The sequence below is a fragment of the Corvus brachyrhynchos genome, unplaced genomic scaffold (assembly GCF_000691975.1).
Source record: "Corvus brachyrhynchos isolate BGI_N302 unplaced genomic scaffold, ASM69197v1 scaffold7, whole genome shotgun sequence".
Lineage (NCBI taxonomy): Eukaryota > Metazoa > Chordata > Aves > Passeriformes > Corvidae > Corvus > Corvus brachyrhynchos.
Window position 1 is genome coordinate 2,444,478 of NW_008239054.1, and position 13,782 is coordinate 2,458,259.

At 37.7% G+C, this 13,782-nt stretch overlaps 1 protein-coding gene across 1 annotated transcript in view; it reads right to left on the reverse strand.

The window, feature by feature from the left end:
- Positions 1–1,030: 1,030 nt before the first annotated feature.
- Positions 1,031–13,782, reverse strand: part of GALNT1 (polypeptide N-acetylgalactosaminyltransferase 1) — a 67,465-nt gene continuing 54,713 nt past the window's right edge. Inside the window, exons 10-13 of the mRNA XM_008637512.2 lie at positions 6,967–7,106; positions 5,938–6,036; positions 5,040–5,174; positions 1,031–2,405 (exon numbers count right to left, since the gene is read on the reverse strand). Of these exons, the coding sequence (XP_008635734.1) occupies positions 2,259–2,405; positions 5,040–5,174; positions 5,938–6,036; positions 6,967–7,106 (521 nt within the window). The 3' untranslated portion in view covers positions 1,031–2,258. The remainder of the gene's footprint in view (positions 2,406–5,039; positions 5,175–5,937; positions 6,037–6,966; positions 7,107–13,782) is intronic.

A 13,782-nucleotide genomic window follows, 5' to 3' on the forward strand; every position in this document is an offset into this window, starting at 1 on the left:
ATGAATCATAAGTGTTGAAAATACAAAGTGAAAATGTGTTTTGTGTGTTCAGTGATGTGCTGTGTGCATATGAAATCTGAAAGAAATTAAGAAATTTTGAAAACTTACAGGACTTTTGCACTGCATTTCTGATGCTCCTGCTTCTCACTCCATGAAAGCTTACCCAACTCTGATTTAGAGCCTCTTTGCTGGAAATGTTTTTAAAAGGATGTTTTGTGTTTGGGAAATTGTTTCTGAAGTAAAAGATACCACATTTTTAGGCACCACCACACACACATGCCCTAAAAATGGCTAGTCTGCTAAGATTAAAAAAAAAAAAAAATTACACTGTCACCCACCTTATCCACTTCACTGACCATAAGAAAGGAATAAGTCTTCTCACATTCCTCACATAACCATTAAGATGGACTTTTTCCCTTTTTTCTTTTTTAAGTCATCTTGGCACTTTTCAATATATTTCTGTTAAACTGCTTTCATAAATCCACTTCAATCTCATACAATTTGCAGGACTATCCAAACAAAGGGGTCAATATAAGACAGTTAGATATTTGGATGTTTTCTCTGATATTAACCCCACACTGTCTCAGCCCATGTATTTTTAAAGTAGCGATGTAATAGTACAATTTGTTAACCATTCCCCTGCTTTCTGCATGAAAACTCTTGTGTACTGCCACAGAAATAATGGAGATAACACTGACTACAATAGCCTGGGATAGTAAATCTAAAAAGGCCTTAACAGCCAAATATAATTCCACACAACTTTTGCATGAGTCTAGGTTTAATTTGCTTGACAGGACAGTTGGCCAAACAACGACATTTATCATAAAAATATCCTCTCCATTAAGCAAATCTCATTTTTCTTTCCAAAAGAAAATTCAATGAATACTCTGAGTGTTCAGTGGCTCATTTTCAAGATCAGCCCATACAGATTTTTTTTAACAAAACAAAGCAATTCAGTTAAAAAATGCAGACCAATGTAATGACATAATCATATTGCTTTTGGCTATGTTAACTTTAAAAACCATGCCAATTTCGCTATTTTTCTTTAGGTTTTATTAGAAAAAAGCAGCAGATCAACATTACAATTCAGAGTCTAATCTAAATATGCACTTGACAATGAAGCACATCTGAATATGAAGTGAAAAAGGATTCCAGAAAACCTTCAGTTTTGCCAATCTTCTGCTACCCAAATCATGTATCTTTTCTTCTGGCTTTCTGATGACTGAAATCAAACAAGGAACAAAAGATTTATTGCTACGAAAACAAAATTGTAGTAGAGTAGTACAAGTCTTGGGCACTAAAGCATACTCAAGTTAACTTAATTTCAAAGTGTACTTAAATCTTTTGTTTGGCCATGAAAGTCCATAAGCTGACTGACCCAAGTATAAATTGAAATGGCAGGCCTGGGAAAAAAAAAAAAGTTAGACAGCATGTTAACCTCCAGTTTTCAGACAGTAATAAAAAGATACAATTCCAACAGCCAAGAAATTAAAATTTAAAAAAGTTGATCTGACATTCAAGAGCTCAGTTTATTCTTATGCTCATTTTGTTTGCGCCCAAAATAGTTTTAGACTCGCCAGGAAAAACAGAAAGTATTTATGGACTATCACACAATTGAAAAAGAGAAACAATTGCCTTTTGACTTGGTTATTTTCCCCCACTGAGGTATAAAATCTACATATAAATTTGATACTTCACTATAACAAATTGTACTTTTCATAGTTCTGATTTAGTTTCATTAAACCCTGTTTACTTTTTGTTCTTAAACCACAGAATTCTTATGTCATGATACTGAATCTGGTTTCCAGCTCTCTCTTTCATTTATTTGTGGATCTATATTTAGCAGTCTGGTTACCACTGCTAACCAGGAAAAAAAGAATTCTTGAAACTTTCTTCATTACAACAGCACTTTCAGCATAGGTTACTGACGTGCAAGCAAACTAAAACGATATGTAGCTCTTCAGAGAGACTATTTCATTGATTATGTTTCCACTGTCCAAAGGTTCTCTAAGTTATTTGCTGGAAGAAACTCTTTCAATCTTGTAAACATCAGTGGGCACAGTTTCACTGCTATGTGTGGTAGTTTCACATCCTTATACAGGAAGGCTGGTTCACAGATACTGAGAAGCTGCAGGAGTTCTAACAGCTGAGGAACTGTGGATTCTGCTGAGCAGAAGTTTCTTCTGTTGCTACTTAACAGTGTAGCCAAAGTATCAGCCGAGGTAGCCCAGTCAATCTTTGCTTTTCTTTAGAACCCCTCAGAATATTTCTGGAAGGGTGACGTTGCGGAGCAGCCACTGCTGGGAGCGGCTGCCGGTGCAGTCTCTGATGCTGGGTACCTGGCTGTCCTCTTCAGTGGCTTTGTCCAGGCACTGGTTACTGTTCACATGCAACAGGGTTAATTTCTTGAAGACAAAATAAAAAGAAATTAGCTTTATAAAAATCACCAGGCATAAGGCAACCAAAAAATTCCTAGTTGGCATCAAAACTTTTTCTGTAAGTAAGAACTAGACAAGACCCTGTGGTTACAGACTCCAGATCCCAATCCTAAAAAACACTTAAATATGCTATTTGACATTGTAGATACTAAAAGCAGTGCTTTATGAAAAACAAAACAGTCTGAACTTGTAAATGATGTTCTTTATCAAGCAACATCCACCATTCTTTAAATAGGACTATACAGCTAGGGATCTTTGAAGAGTTAGAAATTACAGGTTGGTAAGACATACAACTTCAATTATTAGTTATAATAGTAGCTTTTATCAGATCAGAATGAATATGTTTTCAAAAGTACATTTTTTTCCTCAGCTGGGGACACAATACTGACTTTACACTATGTTCTTTTAGCACTTCTTCGGCTCTTTTCTAAAAGTATGTTCTTTTATAAAAAGTATGTGCAATTTCACGTAAGTATACATCTTTTCCAATACCTACTAATCTCATTTATACAATCTTTGGTAAACCATTCCATCTACACCTCAGCACTACCCTCATGGAGAAGAGCTCTTCAGAAGCTGCATTTCCTGCCACTGTACTATGGATACTCCTCAGTGCACCAACTTGCCTATGGTACCACAGGCCTTACTATCAGTGTTTCCTCTCTCATTCAACAGCTCAGCCTGGACACTGGAATGACTGGAAAGTCGTGGCCTTATGTGCACAAGCAGCAAAGCATAATTTAAAAAAAAAATCAAATTCAAAAGCCTGAGCACATCAATCCCCTGCACTCAGAGAGGTGCTGAAGAATGAAGGAAGGAGTCGAACAGAGGCAGAAAGAAAAAAAAACTACAGAAAAAAAAAATCACTCAACTATGTAGGCAGGAGTTCTTTTAAGTACCTTATAACTTATTTTTGAGCTTTATTTGCCATCTTTCAGTAATGTTCTGAAGATTATGCCTAGATTTTCTGCTACAGAATATAGCAAAAAACCACATATAACCAAATTTATGGCTAAGGATCAACAAAGGGGAAGTCTGTGGCAATCACTGCAAGACAGACTATTGCGATTAGGTGCCTAAAGATGCATTTTTCTTAGCACTGATAAGGTAGAAACCTAATGAAAACCACTTGCCCTTTGGTAAAACACTGTAGGTGGTAATATTATTCATGTTACTGCTTAAGTCAGGTAAACTAACTACATTAAAACCAAGAACAAATAGTTCCCAAGACCAATTTAATCCTGCAAGCCTTCAGCTTTCTTCAGTGTCCTAGAAACAGTTGCCAGCAATGTGCAGAAATCCTAGTAGAGATCCATTGTCTTCCACATTAATGCCGTTCTAATCAGAAAACCATACTTATATATTTGCTCTTAGTCTAAAAAGCTGCAGGCTTTGTTAACACCTCAGCTACTGAAGTCTATAACAAGTATATTTAGTCAGAAACAACCCCCACCTTGCTTTTTAATTAGTGAAATTACTTTTTAGTAGCTAAATATCTAAAAGTTCTTTTTAAAAACAGTTGTTGTAAATATACTGGCAAGATTCTTCATCCACAAATTGTCTCACAACTGTCTTTTGTAATAACTGATTTTAAATTAATAAGCTTGAGAACTACTTTTTTTTAACTACCCATGAAGTCAGAGTTCTTGACTGCATTACTCAATCACAAAATCATTTTTAGACCTTGCAAATCAAATTAATGATGAACTGATCCATGGACAATGATTTCTAGATCTGGCAGATCAGCATATGAACCTCAAAGTAAATTTGAACATTATGTACAAGAAAGACCCTGACTTAAATAAAGGTGTTTTAAGCACCTATACCTCAGACATACCATGATTAGAAATGTACAATCATTTTTATTAGTTTGGAAAGCTCATTTTTTAATTAGACAAGCATTTCCTTGTAACTTTGTGCAAGAGAAGACACCAAGTGCTGAATTTGTCAAACATCATTGTCGCAGCGGGGATTACTGCAACAAGCATATTTCAAACCAGGAGTCCCGTGGAAACGAAGTATATATGGACAGATTCGTGGTAGATGTTTCAGGGATGTTTATTTCTCCAGCCGCATGGCCGGGGCTCTGCTCAGGAACTCTGCAGTCATGGGACCCGAGGGTCCTTGGCGTTATCAGGGAACACAAACCAACCAATGGGGAATGAATCTGAGCAGGGGCAGGGAAACCCCGTGTCTCCCCCCCAGGGCCCATCTCTCAGGGCTCCATGGCAGGGGAGGGACCTCAACACATCATTACTCTTATCTTTTATTGGTCCAGTAGACACCTGGAACACTTCCCCATTTTTGATCTAACTCTAACACAACACTACACTCTCTGACTATATTTCTCCAGAGGGTCCAAAAGCACATTCAAAATGCTCTTCCAAAAGCTCCCCCAAAACTCACCAGGTAATTAAATCAACACAGATGTCCACTGTGTGACTACATAGTGAATTAATAACAGAGGGAACATGATCCTGACTTTTGTTTCCTGTTTTGTCTGTCCAGCAGTGGTCTCACACTGGAATAACGTTGCTCTGTAGGCTCATGTAAAAGTCCAAGCTGTCTCATTTTACAGTCAAAAGTCATTAGAAGACTTACCACTGGATCATATTCCCAAAGCTGATTTCCTTTTAGATGGTGGCACTTGAGCATTGTTACTGGGCCGTTAAGTTTGGATACATCTAAACACAAATCATCTGTTCGAATTTCTTTGTTGGCAGTATATGAGAAAACCTAGACAGAAAAAGAATGAGAGGAACTGAAAAACAACTGTTTCAACCAAAAGATTCCTGGAGTGAGGGGAAAGGGAAACATTTGTGCATTACTTCACTTATCCCCACTAATTTTTTCTTTTGTTTTCTGTTCCCTTCACAATAGTGAGGCATAGAAACAATTTTTTTTTATTTGAACAAATATAAACACTGTCTCAAGCTCTTCAGTCAAAACAGACTTCTTTTGAATTGAAGATTGCTTGCTGTGAAGGAACAGGAGAATCCCCAAACACAGGTAATCTCTGTTTATATGAAAACAATTCATCAAGAATCATTAAGAAAGTAGAACAAAAAAATAGATGAAAAATATATCCCACACTGACACCCAGAAAAACACATATTAAAAAAAGTATTTCAGGCATGGGCATGTTTGTTTGGTTGGTTCTTTTAAAGTAACAATGCCAGTCAGGAGCTCAAACCAGAATGCATTTCCAGAGAACCTACAGGAGGTGAAGTCTAGCTCACAACAGTATTGTCCTCCCATGATTTTGTTTTTGACTTTAAAGTTGATCTAAAATGTACTGCAATCAGGCCTCAAAAACATACAAGTACAAACCACCACCAAATCTTCTCATGCATTTCCTCTTACAGGCATTTCCTTTAATGAGGGTTTCCTAAGTATATTTTGAAGATAACTACTGAAAACATCCAAGAATTTCCCCAATGAGCAGTAGTGTCCCAAATAATTCAATACATTAAGAAAATTCCTTTTTAAAAATTGTCACCTGATTGCCACCCATTCCATGGCAGTTAAAGATTCCAACTTTCTCATTTTCTTTTCTTGCCATGTTATCCAGACATTGATTTGTCTCCACATTTCTTATCTAGAAGGGAAAAAGAGCACATCACCAAAGGTTGATATTTTTATCTCTATACACCAGAGGTTATGTGAAATAAATGACCCACATTAGCAATGAGGCATCACTGTCCAAGACTCAAACTCCCAAGCAAATGTTCAAGCTACCAGGTTACAGAACCATGATTGTTTCTGTGCTTTCTTTGGGGGATCCTTCCACCTTGGGAGCACTTTTTGCTCAAATACTCAGTTACAACAGAATGGACACAATGGAGTCTCCAGCCCAAAACCTTCAAAAGTATTAATCCCTGTATCACTGTACAGTAAGCAGGCAGGAATATCAGGTCTCCTGATAGTCATGCAGAAGCACAAATGCCTGCTCCATTTTGCTAAAAGTGTTTCTTTTTAAACCAAACAGTACAAAATCACTCGATAGCAAACCTGATATTTAGTTCAACATGACTTACAGAGGAGAGGGTGCCTACCTATTTAGGACAGCATCATCTGCACTATTTCTACAGTCACAGCAAGGCTTAGAGGTCACTAGAATTTTCTGGTCACTGATGAGGGTTCTGGGGTAAAGCTCAGAACAGCTTTTAGGCAAAGACCTTGCTTGACCTAGTACAGCTTTCAAGCAAAACTTCACTCATACTGTATGCAGAGAACATTATACAGAAAGTTATCCACAGCTACATTTCTGAAGGAATATTTCCAAAGCCATTTATATGACATTTTGTACTGTAGTAGGAAAAAGGAAAATATTCAAATTACAGTACTGTATACCAAAGTTCAGTGTCTGCCCCACTAAGAAGCCAGATTTGTCATTTTACCTGTGACAGAAACACGGGTGCAAGATACTTGAACTTTGCTGGAACTTGCTTGCACTACTCAGTTCAAAACACAACTTACTGCACAACGTACTTTACATAGGGAAGATGAATATGAAAGAAAATCTTACCTCTCCCAGAGAAAAGTAATGGCGTGGGATTTGGGAATCAGGATAAACATTCTCCAGGTACCAGGAGAAAGGCCTGCACTGGAGCTTGCGCCTTAGCCCAAGTCGTGAAGATATGTCCCCATAATCAACTTTAGTAACTCCTGTAGGAACAAAGGAAGTTGTTTTCGATGGCTGCCAATAAATATCATTTAATTCCACTTCATAAGAAAACACATCAGTATAATTTACTACTTCCATGAAAGGCTTTCTCTCTAAAAAGTCACCTCTATACAAAGGGGTTTTTGTTTAATAGAGCATTATGCTGTTTATACTCAGAGAGAACATGTCTGAACCTGTGACTTCTTTTTCCACAACAGATAGAATCACTACATCTGGGCTGTGCATGACAATTTCTTACCTGTGGTTTGTGGAACAATTTGAATGTAGTTGCTTACTAAGTTAACAGAGGAGAAAGGCTGAAACCTTTTTAGTTACTAATGCCATTCTATCCCCAGTGGTAACTGGAGTGCATATCTATGCAGCATAACACAGCAGTCTCCTTCTGTGGAGCAAGGAGAATTCCAATTTAATTTATTTCTGTAAGCCAGGTACCACCTGCTGGACTCTTCCTCATCTATCTAGATGCACAAAGAAACAGGAAGAAAGCAGCCTTCATACAGAGCACTAAACCTTAAATAATTCAGCATTTGTTCAAGATAACCGCAGCATTTGCAGGAAGTATGTTCACCATTATGACTGCTATCATTTTCTGGTGGTATTTTGCTTGCCTTTTTATTCCTTTGCTCCTCATTTATCAAAGTGCTCCTTTATCCTGCATCTTTCTACTCCTTTATGGTTGCTTTAATTCCTTCTGAAAATTAATTTGTGCAAGTCCCATCTGCAGATGGGCTGAGGATGGTGCACAAGAACAGTAGGTATTTTTGTTTCGCCTGAATTCAGCACTATTGTATCCAATACAATATTCCAATAATAACAATTAATAAGAGTAGGATAATTTCTAGTTTTCCAGCATCATGTCTTTTTTCTGTTTCCCACACCACACTCCATATCACACAGGTCAAATGCAGTACAGTACCAAAAATCCCAACCAAGAACAAAAACTAGTTGTGACAATTTAAATTCCCCTAAGAGACTACTAATATGGCTCAACTGGCCAGCACACAGACCTCCAGATGCACACATCTTTCAGAAATCTCTCCACTTGGAGGACTGCAAGTAACCTCTAAAATTCTTGAACTGGGAAAGACTTTGAGACATTTCTAAGCTGGCATACTGTGTATTAAATCGACTTGCCAGCAGATGGTGTCTTTCTACTCAATTGAGACAGATAATTGGATCAAACTTCAGCTAACTGTCTGTAAATGTCAATGAAAAACACAATTTCAATATTCCAGAAAGAAAAAATGTTAGCCAGGTTTTTAGGCTTTTTTTTTTTTTTTTAATTAAAGACTTCATTTTAATAAATATATTGGAAAACTATACTGGTAAGGGAATGAAAGCAAAGGAAAGCTTGTTTTTATAGAATCCCAAAAAATTTCAATCTGGGCTTTCAAGTCACAGAAGAAATCCCAAAATCAAAAAACACAAGACAAATTAAAGAAAAAAGAACAAAAAAATCAGCCACAGAATGCTGCTCTATCTTCATGAGAGCAAATATTTGCTCTACAAGAAAAGCAACACTCTTTAGTACTTGATTCTTCGTTTTTTAGTGATGCAAAAGCAGCTGATGGATGAAGCAGTTTTCATGCCACTCTCACAACAACCATACAACACTCAAAACTTACTCAGGTTGCTACACCAACCTCCAGAAAACAACACTGTTAAGGCTTTGTCACATTACTGAATGGCAATAAGAATTAAAGTCACAGCCATAAATAATTAACTGTAAAGTGAGACTTCACAGCATACAAGCAAGCTGTTTCTTAAGGTAGTTTTAAATGTCACCACAAAAAAGTGCCAGCTCATTTTTCTCTGTTACAAGGTATTCCATTAAACCATTTTTATTCAGAAAGGTTTTTAAAAAATCCTCTCTGAAGTCAGGTCTGCACCAAACCATACACAAAGACATCAGGTTAGCAGATGGAATGAAGAGCAGAACAGGTAGAATTGCCTTGAGGGTGTCCTTTACTAAGGCTGAACTATTCTGTTTCCAAGATTTCTGGTACATTACCAATACTACTCTAAACCAGCTTGAGTATTTCTATCCCGTGCAGTGCCAGTTATTTATGAGGAATTTCTTTTGGGGGGAAAAAAAGACTTGAAGAAAACAAGGGAAACTGCAGCAAAGTATAAAGCCTACCAAAAATTAAGTACAGGTTTAAATCATTATTTCCTCCACAGACCAGTAAAATTTATATGTATATCTACAACAGTGACATATGACCTTCCAGGAGTTTTGGACATTTTGTCAAAGGCTCAGCTAAAAAACAAAACAAAAACCAAACTGCAAAACATGACTTAGCTCAGATTTCCTCCCAGGAGAGAATTATGCCAGATTCTAAAGGTATGCACACCGTGAGGAAGACAGCCATGTCCACTTGATGTTTTCTCAAATCTTTGGTTCATTTAAAAAAAAAAAAAAAAGGAAAAAAATCATATAATCACAGAATGATTTGGGTTGTAGGGGACTTAAGGATCATCTCATTCCAACCCCTCTGCCACGGGCAGGGACACGCTCCTCTACGCCAGGCTGCTCAAAGATGCATCTAACCTGATCTTGAACACTTTCAGGGATGGGGCATCCACATCACACAAATCAGAAATAGTATTTAAGAAACCTTGCTACTGTTGTCTTTATTTGACCATAACAATATATTTTTCCTCAACCTCCCTGCCCCCAACCCTAATCACATTTAAAAGTTTGGGCCTCCCTGATGATTCTATTTGTCACGCAGCTTGCTGTTTGCTGTGGGACAATCACATGCTTTTTTTCACACACATGCTTAAAGACAAACAAAATATAAATATTGGTAATGCAAAAAAAATCAACACCAAGTCATCCAGCACCAGCACCAGTTCTTTTGTGCAAATATAAGACTACACTTGCTTGTACCATCACAATTCTTGAAGTTTGGTACACAGAACCAAATCACTCTGATTATTAAATATAATGGTCTTTCTTTATACCTTTACAAAAACATAAATGTAATGATGTCTATCAGTAGAATACTCCTTTAAGTTTAATATTCTTTGGCACCTTATATTTAAGCTTCCCATCAGTCATGTTGCAACAGTTGTGACATCCTCAAAATTTCAAGAGCCAAAGGTTTCCTTGCCCAAGTTTAATAGTGTGTGGCAATATACTTATGCTAAAATTCCCTTGAAAAAAAATAGCATGTTTTTATCATCATGATTATAAATTGCTCAGTCATTTTCAAAAGCAGAGTATGAAAACTGTTTCATCTAAATCTAGTCTTCTGATAAAAATAATATAACTTGTTTTTATTTAGTATTATGAAACACTATCAGCAATAATAATTTAAAACCAATTTGAATAACTACATTCTTTGCATTCCCAATTAATGCTAGCAGGGAATAGTGGTTGAATACAAAACCACAGGGAAACACTCAGTATGTATTTTGAACACAGGCTTAGCTACACCGCAAGATGTGGACTCAGTCCCTCCTCTGTCCTCCCTATCAACCATAAATAATGTTTTCCATTTCCAGTCTGTACATACTGCACCTTGACTTACCATACCTGGCTAGAGAACAGTGCATGCAGCGATTAGATATGAGGCCTACAGATCCAGTTTTCAGGATAACACACCCCTGTCACTGTCTAGGTGACTCCTGCTTAGGTAATTCCACAGTGCTGTCTTTTCAGGCTTTCTGCCTGCCCACTTAGTCCCAGGGCAACACATTTTCTGGGTATATCCCAGAATATACCCTTTGGGGCATACATTTGGTCACCAATGAAATTAATTTCCGTATAAGTTATATAAGGCTGTACCCAAGCTCACTGGAGCTGCTTTTGGGGATGTCTTCAGCTCACCAGCCTAATGCCTTGCAGCTGCTGCTGCCAAAGGGGCAACTTCCCTTGCTGAGCTTCACATTCCTGATGTACCTCCTGTGCTGCTACAAGTTCTAACTTAACCCCAGGGGACCCAGCCCACAGGAGAAATAATCCTGAGAAATCCAGCAAGTCATAGAAGCAGTTGATGCAGATGAAGGATCAGTAAGTGAGGGGAGGTGAAACCCTATTACCTGCCATATCAGCACACCTGCCATGAAAAGCGAGGCACTCCCCTCACAGCAAGCTGTGAGACTGGCATCACCACCTTGTGAAGCCTCCTCACCTTGGACAATACAGTCTTAATATTTCAGCCTGGAGAAAGTGATGAAAGACCAGCACTGGAAATAAAGAAGTGGCAGAGCCCACAGAAAGAATGACTGGAGCCAGGAAACAGATTATTCACATGCTGGATTTGTTTTCTGAAAGCTGAAGAGAAATAGTCTGGGAAACAGGGCCCTGGTGTAACACACAACTGCGAGAAAAGCTACCAGCTAATGAGAAAGGCCTGCAGCCAATGCCTGTGCTGCCGGGGAGAAGAGCTGCTGCCTGCAAAGAGACAGGCTTGATTTTGGCTGAGCAGCAGCTGCAACAAGTTCCTGCCCAACCTCCATCTGTACCTAACCACTCCTAAGCAGAGGAGTAGGCTTCTAAAATGCACACAAGCTTAAAACAGACAAGTAGCATTTTCTACTGGGCTATAGTTACAAAAGCAGAAAAGGATTACAGGCTTACTTTTCAAGAGGGCAGCTTTCCATTTAACTGCATTACATCAATAGTAAAAGTCTCTTGAGTTCCTATCATTCAAGCAGCAAGCCTTTTTTTCCCAGACAACACAGATTACGTGAAGTGGGAAAGCTACCTGAGAATCTTACACTTGCTTTCCTGGATGAATCCCTCTATGTTTCACTATCCTAGGGGAACAGAAAAGAAAATATAAAGGAGGAAACAAGTGTCTTTTTAGCTAGGCTCAATGTTGCTTGTCAGTGTATTATCTCCTTCGAAATCCAATTTTTTCATCCATATCAACTAGTGAGAAAAATTCTGGGTGCACAGAGGATTGCCTGCTTTCCACACTCATCTGCACCCAAGGCTTGCAAACCTGCATCAGCTTAAGAATCCTCACCTCGCTCCTTGCAAGAACTCGTGACACTCTCATAGTAATACTGAAAGTACACATTTGTACTAGCAAGCAGTTTCACAGGCTGCATACTGCACTCTGCCTGAGGATTACTACACCAGCATTCTGTAAGAACTATACATTTAAATTTTTATATTAGAAGGATATCTGGAAAAGCTAAGTGAGCCAAGCTAGCAGAGATTCACTGAGTTCCTAAACAACTAATACCCACAGGAGACTTACTGAAACTTGTACTGATGCTATTCGTTGTCAATGGGTAAAATCACAGTCTGCAACACTCAGCTAAGATTGGAGATACCAGAATAACAAGAACAAGGTGTTTGTGAACTTCCCAAAATAGTAATTCTTGTTAGTTAATATCTACTGGCTCTCACAATTTGGGGGGGGTGAGAGGCATGAGCGGCATGGAGTACATTTGTGTGTTCATTCTCTGAACAAGAGGTTTTCACCAGAGCTAAGGAATGACCCACAGTACTGGGCATTCTCCTCAGCCCCAAGCAACAAATCAATTTCAGAATAACCCAACTTATTCAGATACAATATGATCCTATTCTCGAGACACTTGAAAATTCTGGCATCGAACTTCAGTGCACGGTCAATACGGTCATGGGGACACAAACGAGAGCGTGTGACAGGCAGCAGGTGCAGATGCTCTAAGAGGAGCTTGGCAAGAGCACATCCCTATCCAACAATCACTCAGGCCATTAGCATACAAATTATGCAGACATGCATCTCTTGAAAGGAAAGAAAATATACAGTGCAGTAACAGAGAATTGCTTGTTACTTTCACCATTTCAGAATTTTTACTGTCTTTGGAGAATGCATACATAGTCTACAGTACTGCAATGCTATGAAAGTCCTATCAAAAAAACCCTATCTTACAAAATTCAAAGAGTGTAACTCCTTTTGTAGCTTATGCTTACCACACCAAATTGAAGGAATATAGAGATTACATATAACGTAACAGAGCCTTATCATGGCTTATCAGTAATTTACATTTTGGAAAGGATTTGATTATTTTTTATAATTAGGTCTTCCTGCAACTTTGTATATTTTAAAATCTAGCTTGACATGGATGCATAAGAGCAATCTTAATGAAAAAAGACTACAACTATTTATATACAACTTTTCTGAATATTTATACATGCTCATGATTGAATTCATAATGCTGTATTAATTACAGGGCAATAACAATAAGTTCTTAGCTTCTGATTTCACCTAAAAAGCTTTGAATAATATCAAGACTTTCTTTTAATTAAGTCTTACACAGTCTCATTTGAGTAAAACATTATTTTATGACAAAACCACCGTAAATCTGCACTGTCAGTTGCTCTCACAAGCATCTCTAAAACCCATAATCTAAAATTTAATGCTGTTCAGACTCATATTGCATTGTATTACAGCTTTCAGATGTCAATAGTAATGCAGGTTTAATAAGCAGGTCATAAGGAAATACTAGTTTTAAGGAAATTTACTTGGAAAAGCAGATGTGGCATAAAAACTACCACTTAGTATATAAGGTCTAATGTCTCAACTGTTTAGAAAGGTTGTCTGTTGCCACCCAAAGTTTGTCTTTTTTATACAATAAATATAACCTGTAGTTGAAAGTAATAATTCAATATTTCGCAGGCTTCCTTTCTTCTCCTGTTTTTTTTTTTTTTTC